Genomic DNA, 24,828 nt, shown 5'->3' with positions numbered 1-24,828 from the left:
TTCAGGGATGTTGCATCAATAAATTATGTTTTCTCTTTGAAATTTTGGCATATAACAAGGGTTTTAGATGTGGCCGTCGCTGGATACATACATTGGTTTCAATGATATACATATCATTATGTTTGTAAAACCAAACTGGCAGTACTAAACAAATTTGCTTAGAACTTACAAAAATCTAGGCAGGCTTTTGCATCAAAACTATTCCTACTACACATAAAACAAACAAACAACAAAATATTAAAGAATTATTGGAGATTTAAAATCTCAGTTTTTGATAGCATTTTTCAAAGCACAACAAGATTCGAGTAAGGATACGTGAGAGAAACTCCACCCTATAGTAGGTTAGGGTGCTAATCTGTTTTGGGCAAACTAACTCAAGCGCCATCTAACGGGCACCAGTTCACGCATAGGGAGAGAAGTCTGCCAGGTGATGCCTACATATCAAAAACGGTGCACCCAAACCAAAAAAATAATAATAATTAAATCAGATATGTGCTTCTGTAGCTTATTGGTAGAACATTGTATTTGCAACGCAAAGGTCATAAGTTCGATCCCCAGGAAACAACTATAACGAATGAATTGCAAGTCCATCAAGCGTTGCCAAATACAGATGGATATAACATCAAAGCAGAAAAAGAGCATGCGAGCTATGAATGAAGACGTCGTTTACATTGGTAAATGCAATGAAAAGCATGATATAATGCACTGGAGCAACTGGTTGTGGTATTTTGTTTCTAAAGACATTGGGATAACTTTTTATGGATTTTTGCACACATTTCTGTCTTTGCATTGACACTCTGAGTGTTGCGCAGAAAAACGTTGTTTCAGATTTTTAGGTTGAATCAATCTACTATATTGGTTTTGTGCAGCTAGAAGTGTGTTGGTCACCAATTTCCTTTACAGCAGAGCAGCAATCTGTTGCATGTGCGTTTTGCTTTTCAACGAGCTCTTCTTACCTTTTGCTGTCGTCTCGCCATGTCAGTCGGCTGCTTCGCATTAAACGGATAGGCAATACAGCGCATTACAAAGACGTAAAGCTGAAGCCGTTTCTTTCTCTCTTCTTCCTCCCTCTGCATTTTTTCCAAGTCATCCTTTTCCTTCTCGATCGCGACCGAGGGGCTCGGGCTCGTTGGACGGACATTGGTGCTTCGGCTTGGCTGTAACCCACCAGAGCTTTCGATAGTCCTGCTTGGAGACACCCGAGGACCACCAGCCTTGGGCGCCGCCACCACTTTGCGTTCTTCTTCCACAACCTCTTCCGCCTCCTCCTCGCTCGACGATGGATCCAACATTTTCAACTAAGTTCTTGGTTGTCTGAAATTGGAAAAGCAATCGTTGAACCCACCCATAAGAAGAGAGAAATCCTGGGTAACAAAGAGCGTGTGTAACTCGCGTCAGGGGGAGAAAAAGTGGAAGACGCATACACAACGGGTTGTATTTCTTTCTCTCTTTTCAATAGCACAGTCTATAATCCAAAAATAGATATCAAAGTGACACTTACCCTCAGCGAGAGTGAGAAACCGCTTTCAACAGCCAGCAGTCTTCCGCCGAAATAAATTGTTGCTGCTTACGTTTTTTCTTCGCTTAACTCCCCGTTAACCATAACGAATTTCCTGAAGATAAAACTAAGGATAAGTAGGGTCCGTAGCTGCCGTTTCGTCAGGTTTCTCCGAACAGTCTTTTAATTTAATACCAAATGCTACTGACAATGGCCACTTCCTGCGAGCGCGCGCTGAGAGCTGACCATGGTTCTGAACTGAGGCGAATCATATCGCTCGCTGGAGGGGGAGGGGGTTCATTGACGTGCTTTCCGCGACTGCCACTATCGCTGTTTCACACCAACGAGATTCAACACGTTTAATTGAGCGTTATTAACAACTATACTAATGCATCATTAATTTGACAGTCAACTTTAAATCTCGATTAATAAAGTATCATGAAGCATATCCACTATGCGTCTTTTATTAATTCCAGCTGCGCCTTGGGCATGGATGTATCATGCTGGATCCGAAACCAATGGGTGTCTAAATATTAAGTCTTTTGAAATTACAAAGGAAAACACTATACCAATTAAACACATTGGGTTTTATGGTACACATGTGTCAATGAATAATTCATTATAGCAGAATAGTTATGATTGATATATTTGAGGTTGTGTCAGACTCAGTGAATTGTCAAAATATTTATTTACTTCATCTAATCCCTTTATTTGGACTAATATTAAAATGTAGCTTTTGTGATTTTCAAAGATTAGATTATTATTGCTAATTTCAATCTGATCTGTCCACGCAGAATTCACCTTAAAGGGGACATTTAACAAGACTTTTTGAAGATGTAAAATAAATATTTGGTGTCCCCAGAGTACGTATGTAAAGTTCTAGCTCAAAATACCAAATTTATAATAGCATGTTAAAATTGCAAAAAATGTGCCGTTTTGGGGTGTGTCCTTTTAAATGCAAATGTTCTGATCTCCGCACTAAATGGCAATGCCGTGGTTGGATAGTGCAGATCAAGGGGCGGAATTATCCCTTTATGACATCACAAGGGGAGCCAAATTCCAATTACCTATTTTTTTACATGCTGCAGATAATGGTTTACCAAAATTAAGTTACTGGGCTGTTCTTTTTCATATTTTCTAGATTGACAAAAGTACTGGGGACCCAATTATAGCACTTTCATGATATGTCCCCTTTAAGTCTATCCCTTCAAGGGGACATTTCACAAGACTTTTTTAAGATGTAAAATAAATCTTTGGTAAATTCTAGCTAAAAATCACTATATAGATAATTCTTTTAGCAGGTTAAATTTGCCACTTTGTGGTGCTTAGGTGTAAGCAAAAATGTGCTGTTTTTGGGTGTGTCTTTTAAAATGCAAATGTGTTTATTTCTGCACTAAATGGCAGTGTCGTGGTTGGATAGTGCAGATTAAGGGGCAATTTTATTCCCTTCTGACTTCACGAGAGGAGCCAAATTTCATTCTCACCTCCTTGCAGAGAATAGTTTACCAAAACTAAGTTACTGGCTTGTTTATTTTTTACATTTTCTAGGTTGATATGAGCACTGGGAACCCAATTATAGCACTTAAACATGAAAAAAGTCAGATTTTCATGATATGTCCTCTTTAAACGGGTGTACAGAAGATTAGTGAGTATAATTACTTCGGTGGAGTTGTTTGTTATAAGCTATTTGTTTTTCTGTAATATTTGGATCACTGAGAGCTTTGTTTACTAAAAACCTTGTGTGTGCAGGCAGTAAAGTATTTTATTTATTCAATAAATATTGATGATCACAATGAAACAGATAGCTGACCCTAAAAGATAAATTATATAAAATTACAGATAAAACACTTATAAAGAGGACTTATAGCCTAGTACACTTCGGGGCAGTTTCCCAGACTGGGTTTAGATTAATCTAGGACAAAGGCTTAATTATATTAGGACATTTAAGTAGTTTTTTTTTACAAACAAACCTTACAAAAACAAATACTGGTGTGTATCTTGAGACAAAACAATGGCAATGATTTATGGTAAGATATGTGCAAGATTATTAAAATTAAGGCAGCTCAAACATGCATTTTAGTCTGGACTATAAACCCTGTCCGGCAAAACGCCCCTTCTAGTTTTGCTTTCATGTTATCTTAAAAGCAAAACTAAAAGTATATGTAAACAATACAGGTAGTATGAAACTCTTTACGAGAAAACGAAACTTTGGCCCTTGAATGCAACAGGCTTCCCATCATCGCTTTAATTTCCAGAGAAAAGAGGCGCTAATGTTTTTGACTCCGCCTATCTATGCGTCACCCAACGTGAACCCGCGTATCTTTCATACGTCCACACTGACTCCGCCCCCGAACGCCCCGTTGTGTCTGATACCATACGATGCGAGCTATCCGTGCGCAGACTCGCTTACACAAGATATTGAAGAGATCGTATTTCAATACATTTTATCCGGGCTTACCCGAAAGGTTTTGAAAAGAGGGGGTTTTAGTTAGCCTTCCCAGCCCCGCTGTCACGTGGCTCGGATCACCTAAATACTAGAGCGGAGCGACAGGCTTTCGCTTTTACTTTGTCCTTGATGATGGCAGCACAGGATTTCAATCTCTTACTTGCGACGGACTCATATAAGGTAAGATTCATCTGTTTACATGTGTGCTTCAACAGAAACACACAGGACCTATATAGAGCTTTCTGTATCATGACAGTCGCTGTTGTGGTTTAGTCGTGACATGAATGTGCAGATTAAAGCAGCTTCCATCTCGTGAATTAAAAGGTAGTTAAATGAAACCTGTTCGTGTTTACTTACATATATTCGTATGGCAACCACTGGAGTTTCTTGCCCTTTATAGAGGGCATTGGTGTGGGCTCAGGGTCGTTTTAAATGCCCCACTCATTGAACACGGATACAGGGGGGAGGTGCTTGTGCGGAATGAAAACTGAAGCTGGCCGACGTAGCTTCGCGCGTTCGAATTCATGCGACGCTAGGCAGACAGTCCGGCATATAAAGTCATAATACCGCGAGAGCTCTTGGAAGCCTAGCTTCCTAATCGTGCTCGCGGTACTGTGATGTCATAGACCATTTAATCTGCGCAGCGCCTGCATGAATCAAACGCACTGTATAAATCGAAGCTTATTTGTTGTTTTCAGATTCTCTCTTTATCTAGTAGATACATAGTTAAACATACATGGCTAAATACACAAAAACAGACAGCAAACTATTATTCTAAAAGTATAGTGAACGTTAATAAAGTGCTTTTTCATTACTTTTAAATTGTTAGTGTTTTTCATAAATTATTGTTTGATATCAATTTTTATTGCGTAGGCTACAGAAATAAAACGATGAAAATACTTTTAATGCTTATGTTAATGTGGTTATATAGTTTTAAAAGAAAACCAAAGTTAGAAAATTGGTTAAATTAACCAGGTGTTCTTTAATCTTTGCAACAGGCACACAAATATTTTACTATGGTAAACCGCTATCTTGCAAATACCATTGTGATCATCAACATTTCTAGGTTGCGTAAGAATGGTTGGGTTTCACTGGTCTTTGACCCTTGACATAACATCCACTCCCAAATCCCCTCTGGATCCATGCTAACCCACCCAACCCTATAGAATTGGGTATAAAAGGTATGGGGATAATATATAACGGAAAGAAAACCTCTACTCTTAAAGTGTTAGGGAAATTCTTCGCTCCAACATGATGTTTTTATTTTATTTTATTTTACAGTACAGGTAATTCTTCTTAGTTACCACTCATCAACCCCAATACATTAACTTTCCTCTAGTGGCATATACTATAGAAACGCTATCTATATATATCCTGTTTAACAGGTTACACCAGATGTTCATCTAGTAGGTAAATCTGTTTTTGTCTTGGGTATGTAATTAAAGATTCTCAAGTTTGGCTATACACATTTTTCTTAAAACATTGTCTATCCATTTCTAATAAACTATATGGAAATTTCTATTTTCTAGCAATCTACATAAACAATACTTTATAATAGATTTTCAGGGTTGTCCTGTTTATAGAGTATGTATATGCTGACCAGTCAAACTAGTGGAATGGCACATTGGCCTTTGTGACCCTTGAGTAGATCTTGGAGTTTACTCTTCTTTGTTTTGATGATCAAAGCCATATGTTGGTTTGCTGACTTTGCTGATGTGATTTGTACCAAATTTGCTTCCAATTAAATATAATGGCAGATTTGAGCTTGTAAAGCAAGACAATGTGTCGCCCAAGCTTTAGCCTGGTAGTATCAGTGTTCTTGGCAAGACTTTAAAATACTTAAAGATCCATACACCCATTTCTGTGGAAGTTGTGCATTTGTACATTCCACATACAATTCATTTTATTACATGACATCATGGGTAGGTTTCTAAAATCTTTTAATACTGCAGTAAATGTAAGTGTGTATTCAGTTGTGATAATCCTTTCCATTACCTTTTTTTTACAGATTACTCACTACAAGCAATATCCTCCAGGTATCAGTAAGGTTTATTCCTACTTTGAGTGCCGACGCAAAAAGGGGGGCCAGTTCAATGAGGTGGTGTTTTTTGGCTTGCAGTATCTCCTGAAGAAATACCTCGCAGGTAACTCCCATGCTTTTATGCTTGTATAAAGTCTTACATGGCCCATATGCGCAATTTGCGCATGCTGTTTGTTTTGGTGTTTGTGACTAGATCAGTATGAATTAGATGTTCATGAACATTAACACGATGTCACTAATCTAATTGGCTAATAGGAAACCTTTCATTTAAAAAAACTTGTATACCAATTGTAAGGAGTTTAAAAGTTTTAACATGTTTCTTTATGCAAGTTTAAATCTCATGTCATTTTTGAAACATGTGCCCACAAACACGGGTAAACCTTTGTGAGGAAATTTCATAATAAGAAAAAATTACATAATGTTATTGTCCCGGAGGCAAATAAGCATTACTGTTACACAAGGTTAATTCCCCTTAAGCTATTCGTTTGTTTTCCATGACAGAGGAAAATGATTTCGTGGAAAAGTTTGGTTTTAAGAATGAGCAACTAGCATCATTGTCAGGTGATGTTATGTGGATTTTCCTCAATAGGGCTGCACGCAAAATGCGATATGTTATATCTTGCTTAAAAATGCTTTATATGATATGCAATATAGAAAAGTTCAATAATGTTTACGTTTGTAAAATCAATTATATTTTTAAAAAACTTAAAATAACATACATATGTTTCACATTCTTTCTGGGAAAAAGAAAGCATCACTCTCTTATCTCTCTGCTATCTGCACCCACCTAAAATTTTGACTATACGTTACTTTTTGAAAGTATTAAATAATTTAGTTATTGCTTACCTTTGCAATATGCATTTTGCTGTGTGCACATTTGCGCTATTTCAACAATTTCTATATATTTTGCAGCCCTAGTCCTCAAAGTTTAAAAATGATCTTGCAGGTCAAGTTGTCACAGAGGAGAAGATCCAAGAGGCTAAAGTCTTTTATCAGATGCACTTTAAACAGACAGTGTTCAATGAAGAAGGATGGCGGAAAGTTTTAGAGGTACTGGCCGAAGTTCTTACTTTCTTAAGCAAAAGATGAATGTATGACTTTAAAGTCTGCATTGTTCTGGAGATGAATGCACAGAGTATTAACCACCTGTATTTTTCCTTTTCTTAATTGTATTATTAGAAATTTGATGGCCGTCTTCCAATCCGTATCAAAGCAGTTCCCGAGGGGAAGATCATTCCTAGAGGGAACGTTCTCTTTACTGTGGAGAATACCGATCCAGATTTCTTCTGGCTTACCAATTATATTGAGGTATTGTCCCATTTCATCTTTTTTTTTTACAGACATCCAATGTGCATAATTTACAAAAAAAATACAAAAGTAACATACGCAAACCCCAAGTAATGAATGATCAATGGAAAAATGTGACTATTTTCTAAACTGCATAGCCAAGTCATTTCAATTCGGCTTCACTAATATTATTTACATGTGTGGATGCTTTTATCCAAATTGGTAAAGCATGACACCAGCATTGGATGTGATTGCTTTGGATAAAATTTCTGCTAAATCCACGAAAGACCTCTCATGAATAAGCATGGTTTAAAAACCTGATGGTGTGGCACATACTTTATATCAGATGATTCTGCCAGTGTTGTTCAGAAGGACAGCAGGCTTTGATTTCCAGCACACTTCTGGAAGCTGAAGCAGGTTACAGAATAAAAGAGGGAAATTTGGACAATGTGTTTGGGGTGAATGAGGATTTGAGGTCATTAGGTACTGACGTGGCCTTTCTACCCTGCAGACTGAGCAACAATAATACATGTTATTATTGTCATTATGTAGAGACTTATTATGAACCTAATAAAATGTGTAATTTAAATATCTTGTATAGTTTGTTTTGTTGGGGTATACCATTAGATCGGCCTATAATTAGTATTGGCAGATAAAAGCATTTTTCCCACAATCGGCCGATTGTTTAAAAATAGTCGATGATTAGTAAAAAGTATATCCTGGCAAGGGGTGGAAAAGGGGTGGAAAAACACATCAGAACTCATACTGTGGGATTATTTTGATAACAATGACAACAGAATTTCGGAAAATGTACGATTTTAAGACATAATTTAAAACTAAACTATCAGTATCTATTGGTATTTAAGCATATTGCCACACAAACTTTGGATCTGTATTTTCATAGTTTTTATTAATTATTGTGTTTAATAAAAATTAGATTGTGCCATTAAAATATTTAGCGTATCACAAAAAAAAACGTAAAAAAAATTATTTTAATTATTAATTATTTATATCCATAAATGTGGATATGTGTACGAATTTATTTTAATTTAAATGTTTCATGTGCTGACATATTTATTATAGTTTATTATTTAAAGGGGGTGTGTAAGAGCCTAGTGGTAAGATTGCTAATTGCAACCAACAGCTCACCCCTCAATTTTATAACGCATATGGTAGCCACCACAGGACAAACATGTCACTGTCTAAGATAACATAGGGACGAAACACGCTCTGTAGAAAAGTTTGTCTGTTTAGGGATACTTTAGAAACATGAGTTGACTTCCATGTAAGGAGACCCGCGATGGATGGATATAAAAGGGTTAATTCTAAGGTAATAAAAACAATACAGTTCATTATGTAAGGTCTTTATACACCAATGATAAATAGTTATGTATATTATATTGCATTTCTGTCAAGAGATTCTTCTTAAAGTTACAAAATGCACCTTTAATACAGAAAATAGTTAATATGTCATCTGATTAGCAATTTCATAAATTGTATTGTCAAGAAATTTTACTTAATTTTTTACTTAATGTTGACTGTTAGGTTTAAGCTTAATAAGCCAAAAAGATGTAGATGTTTAAAATAATTTGTTTAATATGGGAAAGGTCATAAACTGTTTAGGCAAAACCTCTTTGCTACACCTAGAGATTATGCTGTCAGCTTGGTTTTATTTTAAATTAAGTAACTTATTATTTGCATTCTGTCAGCTTTCATCATGAAAACATGTCTGTTTGCATTTTGATGCCTTGACTGGAGAAAACCCAGGCCTTTTTTAAAAAAAAAAGCATTACCTTTGTTATTGTATAGTTATTTGTGAATGTTAACATTTCCAATGTCCTATGTCAGTTGCATGGGCAACTTAAAATTCTATGTTATATGTTAAACAGTGCGCTCTCTGACGTGCATGTGGCTTTCTCTCCACAGACTATGCTGGTTCAAATGTGGTACCCCATCACCGTGGCAACAATCTCCAGGGAGTTCAAAAAGATTCTGGCCAAGCACCTGAAGGCCACATCAGGGAGCTTGGAGGGTCTGGACATCATGCTGCATGATTTTGGCTACAGAGGCGTGTCTTCACAAGAGGTATGACATGGTTGACTAATTATTCCGCTTTCTTACATTTATCATTTCCATTTGGGATGTTGTTGCATAAGCATTTTCACATAAGTGCTATGATATATACATATTACACTGCGCTCTTAAATGCATGATTCTGATTGGCCAGTAGTGACATTCCAAGTAATGTTATTCCGAGATAACAACCGCCTGAAACATGGCTGCAAATAATTTTGACAGGTACTGTTTAATATTACACAAAAAAGGAAAGTAAACAGGTTTTCCTTCCTTCCTTTTCGTTAAAAGCAAATAAAATATTTCAAATCAATATATTCATATCAATTATGTTCCTTACCTTACTTGTGAGGTAAATAGCTGTGTAATGAGCGGGATAATGTACAAACAGGTTTTTATTGCGAAATAAACCCCTTCAGTGTGATACAAGACACTTCGCGTCAGGTCCTGATCACATTGTTGGGGCTTATTTCTGCGATAAAAACTGGCTGCCTATACATTATCCCTTATATTAAAGCATCATATATGAAAGTACCATGGTTTAACCATGTAATTTTCCATTATTGTACCACCACGGTCACCAATTATAATTCATTTAATCCTAAAGGATGTTAAGTCTTATTTTTTTGTTTGTCACAAAACATCTAATGTGAAATTTCATAAGGACTGATATAGATTATATAACACTGTATTGCCCTGAAGCTGTTACTCCTATAGATGTTCATCGCATTTAGTCTCCAAAGGACTGAAATATCTTTGAAGTAAAACAGAAAGTGCATCTGGTGTTATTTTAGTGTCTACCGCTGTTCTTTTTTTAACATTGAACTTGAAATCAAAGCTTGAAACGACTGTACTTTTATTTTATACTCAGTGCTTGTCAAGTATACGGTCATCTGGGGCCAATAAAATCAGACATTATTTGGTGAAAGCAGAAAATTGATTCGTTATGAGACAAGGCCGATCCATTTCATCAAAAAGACTTGACCTTTTAAAAGTCATGAATACAGACAGGCAATGACAATTTCTTCATTACCATATACAGTGCTTTTAAAGGAAGACACCACTTTTTTAATATTTTACTATGTTCTTACCTCAACTTAGACAAATTAATACATACCTATCTTTTTTCAATGCGTGCACTTTAATCTTTATACGTGCCTCGTGAATGTGTTAGCATTTAGCCTAGCCCCATTCATTCCTTAGGATCCAAACAGGGATGAATTTAGAAGCCACCAAACACTTCTATGTTTTCCCTATTTAAAGACTGCTACATAAGTAGTTACACGAGTAAGTATGGTGGCACAAAATAAAACTTTTGTTTGGAGCCATAGGAATGAATGAGGCTAGTCTAAATTAGGGCTGTGTATCGCCAACAATTCCCCGATACGATACGTATCCCGATACGATGCGCATCACGATACAAGACTATTTTGAATTACTTTTTGTTCAGAATTTAGTAACATTATTATTATTTTTTTTTTATTATCCGTTTGTTGTACATTGAATAAGCAGTGTTGTAACAGTTGTGTGTTTGCCATTCATTTATTAGCTATTAGAAATACTTAAAATCCCAGAGTTAGTACTTTTACAAAGACGGTGCCTTACTCTTCTCTCATTACTCTACATCTATGAATATATCTATAAACATGCAGTCCGAGTTAATACTATTTAATAGAAATCAGATTATTAATGTGACAGCTATAGTTTGAAGTAGCTCTTTATCTCTTCTCTAGACGTTCACTTTTCACATGCAAATCTTTATCGTGTTTCTGCTCAAATGCGTTTGTACTGTTTTATAAAAGCGTGGGTAATAAAGCCCTTTGCAGTAGTATAGGCTAAGATATCTGCGGCTTCATACTGAACTCATTGACTTAAATGCGCGCGCACGTGAGAGAGAGCGCGAGTACGCAGCTCACTATGCAGACACGTGCGCCAGCGAGACAGACACGCAAAGTGAAAGTATACCCCGCTACCTTTAACTCTACGTACTCTGCGTACGCTGAGTGCAGATCTTTGTGAATGTTTGTGTGTAATGACACCACTGGATTCTTATAAAGTGTGACATAACCCTCTCTGGTGAGTGACTATATTTTATGGCGTAATAGCACTTTTGGGAGTACTTGGACTCGGCGCAGTAACACCCTCCCTCTCCCATTATGAGAGTGAGAAGGGGAGCGGACTTTTCAGGCGAGTCGAAGTACTCCCAAAAGTGCTATTACGCCATAAAATATAGTTCCTCTTTTAAATCCGCTTAGAAAAGCGCTACGTTTTATTTTGTACCACCAAACTTGCTCATATAACTACTTGTCTTAAATAGGAAAAACGTTGATGTGTTTGGTCACTTCTAACTTTATCTCTAAATGGTACAATTGAATGAATGGGGCTAAGCTAAATGCTATCGAAGCTTCGCAGCGCGCTCCAGCGTCTACGTGCACGCACACAGATGATAGAGGGATGTATCTACAATTCTTAGTTAAGGTAATAACATATTTTAATATTGAAAATTAGTAGACTATTTCTTTAAGCATCTGTCTGTTTTGTGCCTATGTGAGACTGGTTAAAGGTACACTAATGTACATTTCTTTGAATCAAAGTGCTAATAGTCGGGTGAAGCTACAGTAGACCTGACTTGAGCTCAGGGAGCTGTTATGCTCTGAATCTTTTCTTATAGCGCTGAATATTTTATAAAGCACAAGCGTGCAGAAAGGCAATCAGTTTTTCTTGATTATTCTCAATTATTTATAAGTCATTAATAAGCCCTTTTCACACAGAAATTATGGATAATGCGTTCGGGATTTGTCTGACATTGTTTGATTTTGGTTCATTCACACTGCCAGACTCTGCAGTGTCTGAAGTTTGCTTATAATTCGTGTTTTCTCTCGCGCGAAACCATGCACGTGCATTTTTGTTTATGATAAGATCATGAGGAGCGTTTGATGCGCTGTTCTATTATGCTGGTGAATGATTTCAGCTTCAGCATGGACCATAAGGAGCTCCTTGATCTCTGTTTCAGTCCAGCTTGCAGATATTTCTCATTGTGAATGTTAATCTGCATCGTGTCAAAGAGCTGAACGATCGCCCCAGATGTCCTCACTACAGCATGCCCCTTATGGCATTGTTTCTGCCATTTGTTCACACAGAAAGCTTTCCGTAAATGTTAAGGCAATGTTACGCGGTCCCCTTTACGGGAGCGATCCCAGAACATTTACAGAACGTGTTGGTGTTCACACAGAAGGGTCTCTGCCAATTTTACGGAAATTTTCTGGGACCCAAGTTCTGTGTGAATAAGCTTATACAGTAGACAACTCAAGTGCAAAAATAGTTTGAAATGTTTGTCTGTTACTGTGCTAGACAGTCGTCAAAAAGAGTCAGTGGTGTATTCTGGCATGGGCAATAAAAATGACAGTGCTCCTTCTCTATCTTTCTTATATGACGGTGTCAAATGAGGGATTGCATCTGCTTTCACTATAAATAAATTGTGACCTGGCAGGATATTTTTCAAGAGGCTTCTCTTCACTTCTGGTGCTGTATCTATGTCTCTTTATCTGCTTTATAAACAGCACAATTGAAGAATATCATGTTAGCGTTGCACAGCATGGGTTAGTTTAAGTATCATCTATACTGTACTGTACTAATTTTTCTAGCTTTTTATCAGATGCATCAATATTACATTTAAAGTTGTTATTTTAAACTTATTACACGGCTCTCTGGAATGCTTGATTCTGATTGGTCAGTTGAGAAATTTGCAGGTTCGTTCTTTTCAAATAATAACCGCTCCAAAGTAATAACGCATAGCCGGTACTATTTGTATGTTTAAAATCCCTCCGCGCCAACAAAGATTACTGTTTGGTGCCATCTTGTGACAAAAACTGGATAACCGCAATTAAGAATGGAAAATTTTGACATTTATTTTAACATGTACGGAAAAAACAAAACATTTAAAAAGTGGATAGAAGAACGAAAAACGACAAGACACAGAGAGCTTACTGAGACTGAACTTGACAAAATAGAGCACAGCTACGAAGCCAACACACAAAAAATACAGAATGGGCATTAAAACTTCTAGGATAAAGGATAAAAATGTTAATTTAAAACAAATATGCCAATAAAATGTTTCAAATTCATATTCATGTCCAGTTTTTTTCTTATGTAGCAAGTAGCCGTGTAATAAGCGGCTTCGCGTTGGGTCCTGATCACACTGTCGGGGCTTATTTCCCGATAACTACCGGCTGCCCACATTATCCCTTACTTATAATATAATAATATTTTTATTATATATTACATTTGTAAATGTTATTAAGTGATATCTGCCTATAGCGATGCCGATATCGCGAGTTTGGTTAATATAATAATAATAAATATCATGTATAATAATATATAATATAGAAAAGATTATAATTATTATAAACATTATAATTATAGCCTAGTATTTGAATATAGCGTACATGATTATTGCGTAAGAGTGGTTTTAGGTTTTCTTGAATTTTTGCGTACATTTAAAAACATTTTACGGACCGATACAAATTATTAACCGATATATCGGTGCATCTCTACTTTTTATTTTACATTTCTAGCTGAACTTTTTTATAGCAGCTTTAACTGCCGAACTAAAAATCTAAAGATCGCCCTGCCGATCTTTACACATAACTGAAATAACTGGATAAACATTACCATCTCATGATATAAAAGGACATCTGGTTGTCGTAATCAGAGCTCATTTTATGAGTTTATGAGATATTTCTCAGCCAATTGTCAGTGTTATTGCTGTTGTGTGCATGCGTGTGTGCATGCGCGCGTGTGCGTGTGTGTGTTTAAGCCTGTCTGATTGCTGGAGTTCATATAAGATGTTATGTTTCTGTATATCTTTATAGTGACAACGAGTGCAATAACGTTTGAGAAATGCTGTTTGAAAAAGCAATATGAATTAGAGGAGAACATCAGTATGGGATTTTAGAAAGCCTAAAGTGCTGCTCCCCGAGTAGAAAACAGACTGAATCATGCGGTGTGAAGCTAGCAAGTCTTCACTAGGGACAGTGGGATATTGATAGTGTATTTTCTAGGTTATGGCTGACTGGATTAATGATGGCTTTAGGAGGAGATTAATGATGCCATGCAGAGTTTAATGCCTCTGACTCCTGCGGTTTCCGTCATAACTCTCCTGATCTGGACCAGAGCGGTGATGAATTTTAATGCTTTTATAGAGATGTTTCACTGGAATTTATAAACCTGTATGACTTTTAATCCTGTTTTAGGGTTTTGCTTGTGAGTTGCTGTCTAGTGTTTGTCTGTTTATGGCCTGGATATGTCGAGTGACTGGCTTCGTTTTAATTTGTGGACTTTATGGTGATGTAATCCCTTGGAAGCAACATATGGGATGGCTTCCCGGACAGGGCTTAAGTCCAGTCCAAGAATAAAATCCTTGTTTAAACTGTCCTAACTAAAAACAGCTGACATATTTTAAAGTATATAAGTAATGTTTTTGTAAGGTATGTTTTTATCTACCAATCCAGTGCCTTGTCATAAATGAGTAACCAATGAGTAAATTATTGCCCTGCCTCTGATGCTATTGTTTATCGGTGATCTCACAGGCTGATGATCTCACTATATGGGGCATATCGCGCAACACTAGTAGTTTTATGGTTAGTCTGTATTATTATTTAATAATGTCTATGTGTGTTCCTCTGTATGTCTGATAAGCCAAGATTACAACAACAAGCTGCCATATACGCTGTTGTGTCCTTTCTAATGTAGTTACAATTACAAGAAATCCCTAGACCCTTGCTGCAGTCAGTCACAGCGACAAACTAAAGCCTCATTGCATAAAACAACAGGGGTTTAATACAGATTTAATTTCTTTCGGATAATATCAAGCCCAGTTCTTCAATTAAAAGACTTCACATAATCCATCTATATACACTTCATAATATTACAAGAAATATTGGCAGACCTTTTCCCAACTCCTCAGGGGGCTAAAAAGATTTCACATCTGCTTTTCAGAGCATCCCCAGAACTTGCACACAGTTAATAACTTGAGCATTTAATTAGCACAATATATAAAATGTGTTATTGGACTTGAATGGGCACACAATTGACTCAACATGGTACTTTATGGTTTTCTTAAAAGCTACTTATCTTACCAACATAATGAGGAGTGACTAGTTTTAATTATTGACTTAAAACATTGCTCTACAAGCTTTAGGAACCATGGATTTGGCATTTAAAATGTTCAGTGGCTCATAAACTCAAATAATTATCTAATTGGGCTTTGTTATTTCTGTTTGTCTATTGAACTAGTCAGCAGCGCTAGGTGGAGCTGCTCATCTGGTGAATTTCTGCAGCACAGATACAGTAGCAGGTCTACTGATGGCACAGCGATACTATGGATGCCCTATGGCTGGATTCTCTATACCTGCAGCAGAGCACAGGTAAAACGCATACATACCTGTGGAAACCATAGACTGTAAAAAATATGGATGTAGTGTCTGTGACGTCACCCATAGGTTTGTGAAGAGCTTTTTTGAAGCGGTGTGTGCCATCGCCATCTTGGCCGCACGTCACCGCGAGTCACTCGCGGATAAACGAAAATGGGTAAAGAGGTGGGCTGAGGCTGACGTGACTGATTGCTGAAACCATGCCCACCTAGCTCGACTGTAGTGACAGCAGTGGCAGTTCACTCGTCACTCAAGTGGCCACACCGTTAATTATGCATTAACTTTAAGGCTTAAAGGGTAAGTCCATTTTCTTGGAGAAATCCAGATGGTTTGCTCACCACCATGTCATCCAGGGTGTTGGTGTCTTTCTTTGTTCAGTCGAGAAGAAATTGTGTGTTTTGAGGGGAATATTCCTGGATTTTTCTCATTTTGATGGACTTTAATGGACCCTAACATTTAACAGTTTTAATGCTGTTTAAAATTGCTGTTTCAAAGGACTCTAAAAGATCGAGGCATAAGGGTCTTATCTAGTGAAACGATAAATAAAAAATATGCACTTTTAAACCACAACTTCTCGTCTATCTCCGGTCCTGTGATGCGCCAGCACGACCTCACGTAATACGTCATCACGTCAAGAGGTCACGGATGACGTGTGCGAAACTACGCCCCAGTGTTTACAAGTGTGGAGAAAGAGGACCGTTCCGACGTTGTTGTATGTCAAATTATACTAATTAATGTCTTTGTGTTAGATTATTGTTTAAAATGGTCCGCAAATGTGCGTTTCATATATGCAACACATGACCTTTCCACGGCATTACGCAATTACGTGAGGTCGCGCTGGCGCGTCGCACGGCCGGAGGAAGACGAGAGGTTGTGTTTTGAAAGTGCATATTTATTTTTCTTGCCAAAAATGACAATCATTTCGCTAGATAAGACCTTTATGCCTCGTTTGGGATCGTTTAAACTGCATTAAAACTGTTGAGTGTTGGGGTCCATTAAAGTCCATTAAAACGAGAAAAATCCGGAAATGTTTTCCTTAGGAACATGGTTTCTTCTCGACTGGGCGGGGAAATACATCAACATTTTGGATGACGTGGTTGTGAGTAAATTATCTGGATTGTTTTTAAGAAAGTTGACTAATCCTTTAATATAATTTAAACGGATGACAACAAAACTCAAGTCGCATGGGTATGAAATTATCGATTTTTCTTTCATGCCAAAAATCATTAGGAGATCATGTTCCCAGAAGATATTTTTGTAAATTTCCTACCGTAAATACATTAAAACTTTATTTTTGTGAGTGGATGCAGTTGCTAAGAACTTCATCTGAACAACTTTAAAGGCGATTTTCTCAATATTTAGATTTTTTTCACCCACATATTCCGGATTTTCAAATAGGACAGCACAATATTTAGCAGAGATACAACCAACAAACCACACATCAATGGAAAGCGTATTTATTCAACTTTCATATGATTTATAAATCTCAATTTAAAAAATGTACCTTTATGTTTTGGGGTCAAGATATAGACAGTTTCAGCAGTACACAACACACTAACTTCAAGTAAACTCCGCAAAGAATCAATATCAACAAAACCCTTTAAGAGTAGTTTATTTCTGATAACAAGCCAAATAAACAACAAGTAGATTACCTTAATTCAACTCATATAAAGCGTATCAAAAACTACATTGAGCTAACGTTACGGAGTAAAATATGTACTTCCCTCGTCTTTAGGAAACCAAAACATCTGTTCTTTTCGACAAGGTATTTGTTCCAGAGTTCAGTAAGACACTAGTCAGACTATTAAACAAACTTTAAAAATTAAAAATTAACCATGTATAAAATAATTTGGACCACAGAATCAAATTTCTTGAACACAATAAATAATATAAAAAAAACAACTGAGATGAGAAAGTCTTGAAAATCCATGTTGAGACTGAACACCTGTTAATTTGCATTTGTTCTATTGAGTCTAATTAATTCTGTTAGTAGCTGTGCGTGAAAACAACTCGCAGCTGCGGCATCTTTTGTCTTTCCAGTTGCTTTTCTCAATATAGCTCTACGCTCGTTGTTTGAAATCACACGACTGCTTCTGTGATGTCATCTCACCCTTTCAAAGTTCAATTTAAGTTTTGCAACCATTGCAACATTCTCAATTTCAATCAACCGGAACTTTCTATGAATCACTGATCTTTTTATAACTCTACGGGATTATTAGATGCTGATTGCTGATGACTCACTATGTCCTTTTAATTCTTGTTTACTGATGTGAAATCAGTACATCATTGTTGTACACCTGGAACCTTAATTAAACAAGAGTGGGTGAGACTTCTGGGTCACTGATGATTCCTGCTCAGAAGAAAGATCGTTACACTTTGTTTTCTGTGTTTATGTAGCACTATCATCTCCTGGGGCAAGAACCGAGAGAAGGAGGCATTTGAGTGTCTGTTGGACCAGTTTCCCTCTGGTCCTGTAGCTGTGGTTAGCGACAGCTATGACATTTTTAAGGCTTGTAAGCACATCTGGGGCGATAAGCTGAAGGAGAAAGTGATGGAGAGGAGTGAAGATTCTGCCCTCATTATACGCCCAGACTCTGGGGACCCCGCTGAGACCCTCATAGAGGTGGGTGTTTATTACATAGCAAATAACATTTATGAATAGCAGATTACTAGGTAAGGCAGGTTTTTTAAATTATTAAGTCTGTCTTGACTTAACAGTGGTTCCCTGCCCTGTTCCTGGTGGATCCCTTCAAGGATATATTTTTTCTATCTTGCACAACCTATTCAGATTTTGTAGTTGTCTACTAACAAGCTGATTTTTAAATCGGGTGTGTTTGAAACACACACATTTGTACGGTTGGAACTGTCTTCCAGGAACAGGCTTGCGTACCACAGCTCCAAAAGTTTTTCTAGCATTACAGTATCTGGTACTGGTACAGCTGCTTTCTGTATAACAGAGCTTGTATTTTATCGAATAAGATCCATTTATTTATTTGATTCCCATATGAAAGCAGCACACCAGAATATTTATCTTTTTCATACTTGGCTTTTGGATTAGTTTGTTGCTATGCTAACGTTGACAGATGAAATAATGAAGTGAATTCAGATTAATAACATTTTAATACTTTTAGCTGCCTTTTAATTTTCACTTTCCTCTCTATTTACTTTTAGGTGATGAAGATTTTGGAAGAGTGCTTTGGTAGTTCTCTGAACTCTATGGGCTACAAGGTGCTCCCGTCATATTTGCGCCTTATCCAGGGTGATGGGATTGATCTTAACTCGATTAATGAGGTAAACTAGACTTTAGATCAATTGATTGACATTTAGAGCAAAAATATTGCTTACTGTTGCAGTAAACTTTTGATCAAGTGGAGTGCAAAAGATTTGAGAGCACATTGAATATCTAGGATTCGAAATTCATTTTGAGTTTGAAGGGATAAAAGTAATATTTAAAGGTGCACTGTGTAGATTTTAGCGGCATCTAGCAGTAAGGTTGCGAATTGCAACCAATGACTCGGTACACTGTTCACCCCTCCCTTTCGAAGTACACAGAAGCCCTGTCCCAAATGGCACACTTCATGTGGACTTTCGGTTTCGTGGCCTTAAAGTGCCCATGCTTGCTTAGTCTATGAGTCCGTAGGGTGTCCCATCTGTTATTTTTATGCTCCGAGGTGTGCTCATCAGGCGTGACGGTCGAGTCTGACACAAAATACGACTCCGGTGTGCCTTTGTGGACTCTCGTCAAGGGTCAATAAGGTCTGCACTACATGATGTCATCAAAGTGTGGACACTGAGGAAGTCCACAAGTCCAGAGTGTGCCATTTGGGACAGGGCCAGACAAGCTACGGTAGCCGCCAAAGGCAGCATACATGACAAACGCACTCTGTAGAGCAGTATGTCCCTTTACAGCTATTATAGAAGCATGCCAGAGCAAAATGGTGACTTCTATGTAAGAGGACTCCTGGTGTATGTAGATGAAAACAGCTTATTCTAAGGTAATAAAAACATAATAGTTCATTATGTTTTTAGGGTGTATAAAGACCTTACACGGTTATGTACAGTACTGTGCAAAAGTCTTACGGTACATTCACATGGGGCGTAAGCGTTAACGCTTCCCATTCACTTTTAATGGGTGACGTCATGCGTTGCCGAACTAAATTGTGGATCCGTCTGCACGGCGTCACTGCCATTGCTCGCAGCAGAAGTTCAACATTTTTCAACTTTTTAAGCGGCAACGCATGCGTCAGCCAATCAGATCACCTTATGCAGATAACCTAAGACAGCCAGCCAATTACGTTTATGGAAGACCGGTGCATGTGTTGCAGCCTCTGTGATTGGCTGTTGGCCACGCTTCAGACAAGCCTTCCGTCAAGCGTTAACGCTTTTGTACCGTGTGAATGTACCGCTACCCTACAGTCACATTAGCTACAAAAGTGAGCAACACCGAGCGACACGCACTCGCTTGATGTGCGCTTCTTGGCTAGTATCTATAAGCGGTATAAAAAGTCACTTTAGAGGTATTGTTAAGTAACTAATCAGATATATACAGATATACGCATTTTCCGCCATCTTGAATTATTTTCTTCGACTCGAGCCACAGACCTCGAAGCTTTGTCGCGTCGCTCAGCATTTGCATAAAATAGCCTTCTTGTCTATTTTGGCCCCACCTTGCTCGGCGCAGCGGCAAGCTCGTCGCTTGTCGCTGGCAAATGGCCTGTGATTCAGATCCTTCCGAGTTAAGACATTTTAAATTAAAAACTCACGCACATAAGCCGTTTCTCAATACCAAGTACGCCAAGTTCGGACTTGTGTCCTTCCTAGTTCGGACTTGCAAGTTCAGACTCGGAAGAACGAACTTCTGACGCGAAATGCATTCTGGGAAACTTCGCTGTCATAAGTCCACACAAGTCTCCTCTGATGCATCCTCGATAAAATGGGCAGATCAAGAACACATCCGGGGATTTTATGTGAACTTGGGCTTGATGCGAACTTTGAATTGGAACAGTACTTGGGCCGCGACTGATGATGTTTCACAAGTCCACAAGATTGCAAGTACAGACAAGAACGCATATTGAGAAACGGCTATACTGTACATACACACGCGCGAGCGGGGCGCGCGCGCACACGGGTACACACACGGGTATATTCAGAAGTTTTATTTAAGATTGTTATGATATTGGGACTATTTCTCCACCCGCTCATTCAGCTCTGAAGTTCAAATTCGCATGCAGTCCGGTTATAACAAATGTAAAAGATATGAAACATCACTCAACAGCCATATCAATTAAGTGCAATCCTAAAATATGATTTAAAACATAACCCTTTTATTGTTAAGTATGAGAAATTAAAATGAATTAAATCACGTTTAAACGCCACAGAGATATCAGAGCCAGCAGTCCATTTCTGATGCGCTTGCCGAGGCGAGGCTGCGCTGGGCGGGGTGTGAGCGCTTAAGTGTCTGTGATTTTCTGGAGCTCATATGGAGCTCATCTACGTCCGAAAGTGTCCGAGCACATTTTTAAATAGACGCTATCTTTATTAACCGACCGCATATTTAAACTTTAAGCACATACATTCACGCATGAACAACTCTTACAAATACATTTTGTGACCAAATAACAGTAATATTATGAGCATTTTGTTGTCAGGAAACATAGCTGTCATAAGTCCACATATTTACCTGATTTGTCTTAATTAGTTCAGTCAACACTAGCCATTCTGAATGTTGACTGGATTTGAAAATAACCATTCATTTAATATTTTAAACACAGATTTATCTAGACTTAAAATAATATGTCTTCTCAACTAGCTCAAACAAAAAAATTGGTTTAACTTATATATTTTTGCCCGTCCAACATTTCATTAATTGGATTTTTACAGTGTACTTTGTTTAATGCCGATAATCTGATCTGTAATAAAATAAGTGTATTAAAGGAACAGTATGTAGGATTGTGGTCAAAACTGGTACTGCAATCACAAAACTTGTGGCTAAAATTGGTACTGCAATGTCACAACTGGTGGCCAATACACAGAATGACAACATAAACATCAGTTGAGGGCTGCAACTCCACTTTTTAAATGACAATATCCTGGCCAGACGACTGTTGTCAGTGATATAAGTATTTGTCATGAATTATTTCTTAATTTCTAGTGACATATCAGGGCCATTTTATGATTAATTGATATAAATTTCTTACATACTGTTCCTTTAAACAATTATTAAGTTCACAAGTGGCCTCAAATCTTTGGATTTCCTCTGATGATCAACTGTTATTTTATTCATCATCTAATTACTTATGAACATATAAAGTGATTATTGCAGATAAACAATGAGATGTACACTGATCAGTATTACTGTTTGTTTGTCTGATGCAGATTCTGGAGAAACTAAGCGATGAAGGCTGGAGTGCGGAGAATGTGTTTTATGGTTGTGGAAGCTCTCTGATGCAGAAGATAAACAGAGACACGCTTAACTGTGCTTTCAAATGTAGCTATGTAGAGACCGATGGCAAGGGCGTAAGTTGTTGTTTTTACATCCTCAAAATTTTTTAGTTTAACACACTTAAATTACATTATAATTCATAAAAGTTTATTTGTTTGTGTAAACCTTCAACATGTATTTTATTCATATTTACTTTATTTGTGTGTTTATGTTTGTATAGATGGATGTCTATAAGCAACCAGTCACAGATCCATCTAAAGGATCCAAGCGAGGTCGACTCTGTCTTAGAAGAAATTCAGATGGCTTCATAGAGACGGTGGAAAGAGGAGTTGGCAAACCAGATGAGGTTAGATTAGATGTGGTCTTTAAGCTCTCTGAACAAAATAGTTCATAAAAATATTATTTATCTGAAGGTGAAGGATGCAGTGATCATCATTACAATTATCTTAACTTCTAGGACATGTTGGTGACTGTGTTTGAAAATGGGACCATACTACAGGAATACACTCTGGATGAGGTCCGGAAAGCTGCTCAGCTTTGGGAAGAGGATTTGAGCCCCGCCCAGCACAATAAAGACGACGGAAATACTCTGGATATCCACCAGAAACGCATAATGAATGGTGTGCATTAAGTTATGTATTGAATGCACTCTGTTATCAACACTGCCACCTACAGACCAACCACTGACCCAATACACACAACACTCAGTAGTACGCAGACTTTTAGTCATTTGTAGATCACGTTGTCACCAGCTGATCTGACTTTTAGATTTTTAAGGCAAAAATGTTGAATTTGGTTGCTCAGGTTTTTTTAATTTTGAATTCCTTTTCGATCTAGTAAAATTATGTCTTTATTTGATACAAAAAAATCTAGTAACATGCCAAATATCTTTCGTGGTGCTTCATTTCTACAAAGATGTGTTTTAGGAGTAGGCTGACAACAGGGTTTGGTAGAGTTTTGGTCCGTTAAACCGTCACCCTGACAGTAGATTGATAAATAAAAGATCTTAATTTGAGGTGATCCAACGTCCAACTTTAAGCTTCTGTAAAGTCAAGCACATGATACTGACCTTTAATCCTTCCATATGAAGCACACTGAGACATAGCTATGCATGAATACAGGGATTATTGCATTTAGAAATCACTTTCAGTCTCCCTTTCGAAGGTTTTGGGGTTTAATGGATCAACTTGCAATAGTTTTAGTAGTTTTTGAAGGACCTATCACATGTTTTGAATTTCATGAACTATAATGCCAATGCAAGCATAGTATTTAAGCATCTTGTCCTGCACAAAATTATTTTTTTAGCTACGTCTATTTATAGAAAATGTAAGCACCTGTGTCTTGATGTTCCATAATTCATTGTAAAGTTGCTTGTGAAAGGTTAGTAACACTATGTTTTTTGTTAGTAACAACGATTCTTCTTTGCAGAAAACTACCAATTGATTTTGTAATGAACCTACTTAAGTACACTCTAAAAATACTGAGTTGTTTTGTTGGGTAATATGCAAACATGTCCTGGGTTTGACTTGGTTTGTTCCTTTTCGACAAAAAAAGCTATATAGTATAATAGTAGTTTCAGGAGAATTGAACATAGTGTTATTTTCATCTAGTTGGTATTAGACTTCCACCAGCAATGCACAGAATACACAGCGGAGACTTCCAATATTGTGTCTTTTTACAGCTGCTGATGGTGCCTTAAACCACTCAAACCTCAGTGCTGGTCTCACTTTATTTTTCACACTTAATATTGTCTCTCCCTATCAGTTACACTGTTCATATTTTATGTGACTCACACTAATGATTGTTCAATGTTTTGCTTTTTTGCTGTTTGCCCTTACTTTTCTTCTGTCAAGCTTCTATGATGTTTGACACCTGTATTGCTGATGCTGAGGAAGATCTGCAGTGGGTTTAATTACAGTGTGTACATTGATTATTGTGTCACCGTCTTGTTGTGATGGAAACTACACATTTCTTGTTTAACCCTAAACAACTAAGTAGAAGCAGTTAAGCCTACCTCTTAATAATAATGTATAATAATGAAGTAATGATCATCTCGCTTTGAGTAAATAGCATACATACTGTTGTGTAAATATTCTTAATAGTAGTTTGAATGCTTGAGATTTTAGCCTTGTTGCTTTTTTTATTTTACAAAAGTGATATTTTGAATAAAAGACGAGCAAGCAGAAAAAATATGATAATAAATGTAGCTTTCTTATCTTAACTGGTAAGATGTCATCCTTTCAATTAATAGAATATCAGAAAAAAATATAAAAAGTGCTCAAAAATAGCTGAAGAAATTACTTTAGAAAAAATGTGTTAGGTGGTCTTTGGTATGGGGTAGACAAAACGTGATAAGGGGGATCCAATGCAATCGTCATATATATAAGAATATAAAAATGTATAGTTTTTGTTATATGAGGAGTGCCTTGGATCCCCCCTTTTCATAAGTAATAGAATATGTTTTGGCTATTTTCAGACGAATGACAAAAAGTGGTAGTTTTGTAAATGTAGATAAGAAGTGGGTTTTCTGAATTGACCCCATGGAGCATATTTGTATTATTCAATTATGTCCACAGTCATTCATTCTATTCAATCAACAAGGCATGCTTT

The 24,828-nt window shown here is 37.2% G+C and overlaps 2 protein-coding genes across 11 annotated transcripts in view; one reads left to right on the top strand and one right to left on the bottom strand.

The window, feature by feature from the left end:
• The window catches only part of cadpsa (Ca2+-dependent activator protein for secretion a), a 137,572-nt gene extending 135,391 nt beyond the window's left edge, over positions 1–2,181 (bottom strand). For 2 of the 10 annotated variants that reach the window (XM_055185075.2, XM_055185084.2), the window contains exons 1-2: positions 1,502–2,173; positions 957–1,314 (exon numbers count right to left, since the gene is read on the bottom strand). In XM_055185075.2, the coding sequence (XP_055041050.2) occupies positions 957–1,292 (336 nt within the window). In that variant the 5' untranslated portion in view covers positions 1,293–1,314; positions 1,502–2,173. Of the gene's footprint in view, positions 1–956; positions 1,315–1,501 lie in introns of all 10 variants that reach the window. The other 8 variants (XM_073875995.1, XM_073875993.1, XM_073875994.1 and 5 more) reach the window with 8 other exon arrangements.
• A 1,653-nt stretch (positions 2,182–3,834) lies between these two features.
• Positions 3,835–24,439, top strand: nampt2 (nicotinamide phosphoribosyltransferase 2). The gene is made up of 11 exons (XM_055185086.2): positions 3,835–4,124; positions 5,953–6,088; positions 6,932–7,035; positions 7,165–7,293; positions 9,199–9,357; positions 15,640–15,770; positions 18,174–18,399; positions 18,948–19,067; positions 22,152–22,292; positions 22,439–22,564; positions 22,676–24,439. Exons 1-11 carry the CDS (start codon positions 4,074–4,076, stop codon positions 22,847–22,849), a joined length of 1,497 nt encoding a protein of 498 aa, XP_055041061.1. The 5' UTR covers positions 3,835–4,073; the 3' UTR covers positions 22,850–24,439.
• The last annotated feature ends 389 nt before the right edge of the window (positions 24,440–24,828 follow it).

Source organism: Misgurnus anguillicaudatus, chromosome 14, assembly GCF_027580225.2.
Source record: "Misgurnus anguillicaudatus chromosome 14, ASM2758022v2, whole genome shotgun sequence".
Classification (NCBI taxonomy): domain Eukaryota; kingdom Metazoa; phylum Chordata; class Actinopteri; order Cypriniformes; family Cobitidae; genus Misgurnus; species Misgurnus anguillicaudatus.
This window is presented reverse-complemented; position numbering and strand designations above follow the sequence as displayed.

Excerpts from the sequence above, each read along its gene's own strand:
- nampt2 (XM_055185086.2), top strand. The coding sequence starts at position 4,074 with ATGATGGCAGCACAGGATTTCAATCTCTTACTTGCGACGGACTCATAT. Across the intron at positions 15,771-18,173 it reads ATACCTGCAGCAGAGCACAG|CACTATCATCTCCTGGGGCA; the intron begins GTAAAACGCATA and ends GTGTTTATGTAG. Across the intron at positions 19,068-22,151 it reads ATCTTAACTCGATTAATGAG|ATTCTGGAGAAACTAAGCGA; the intron begins GTAAACTAGACT and ends TGTCTGATGCAG.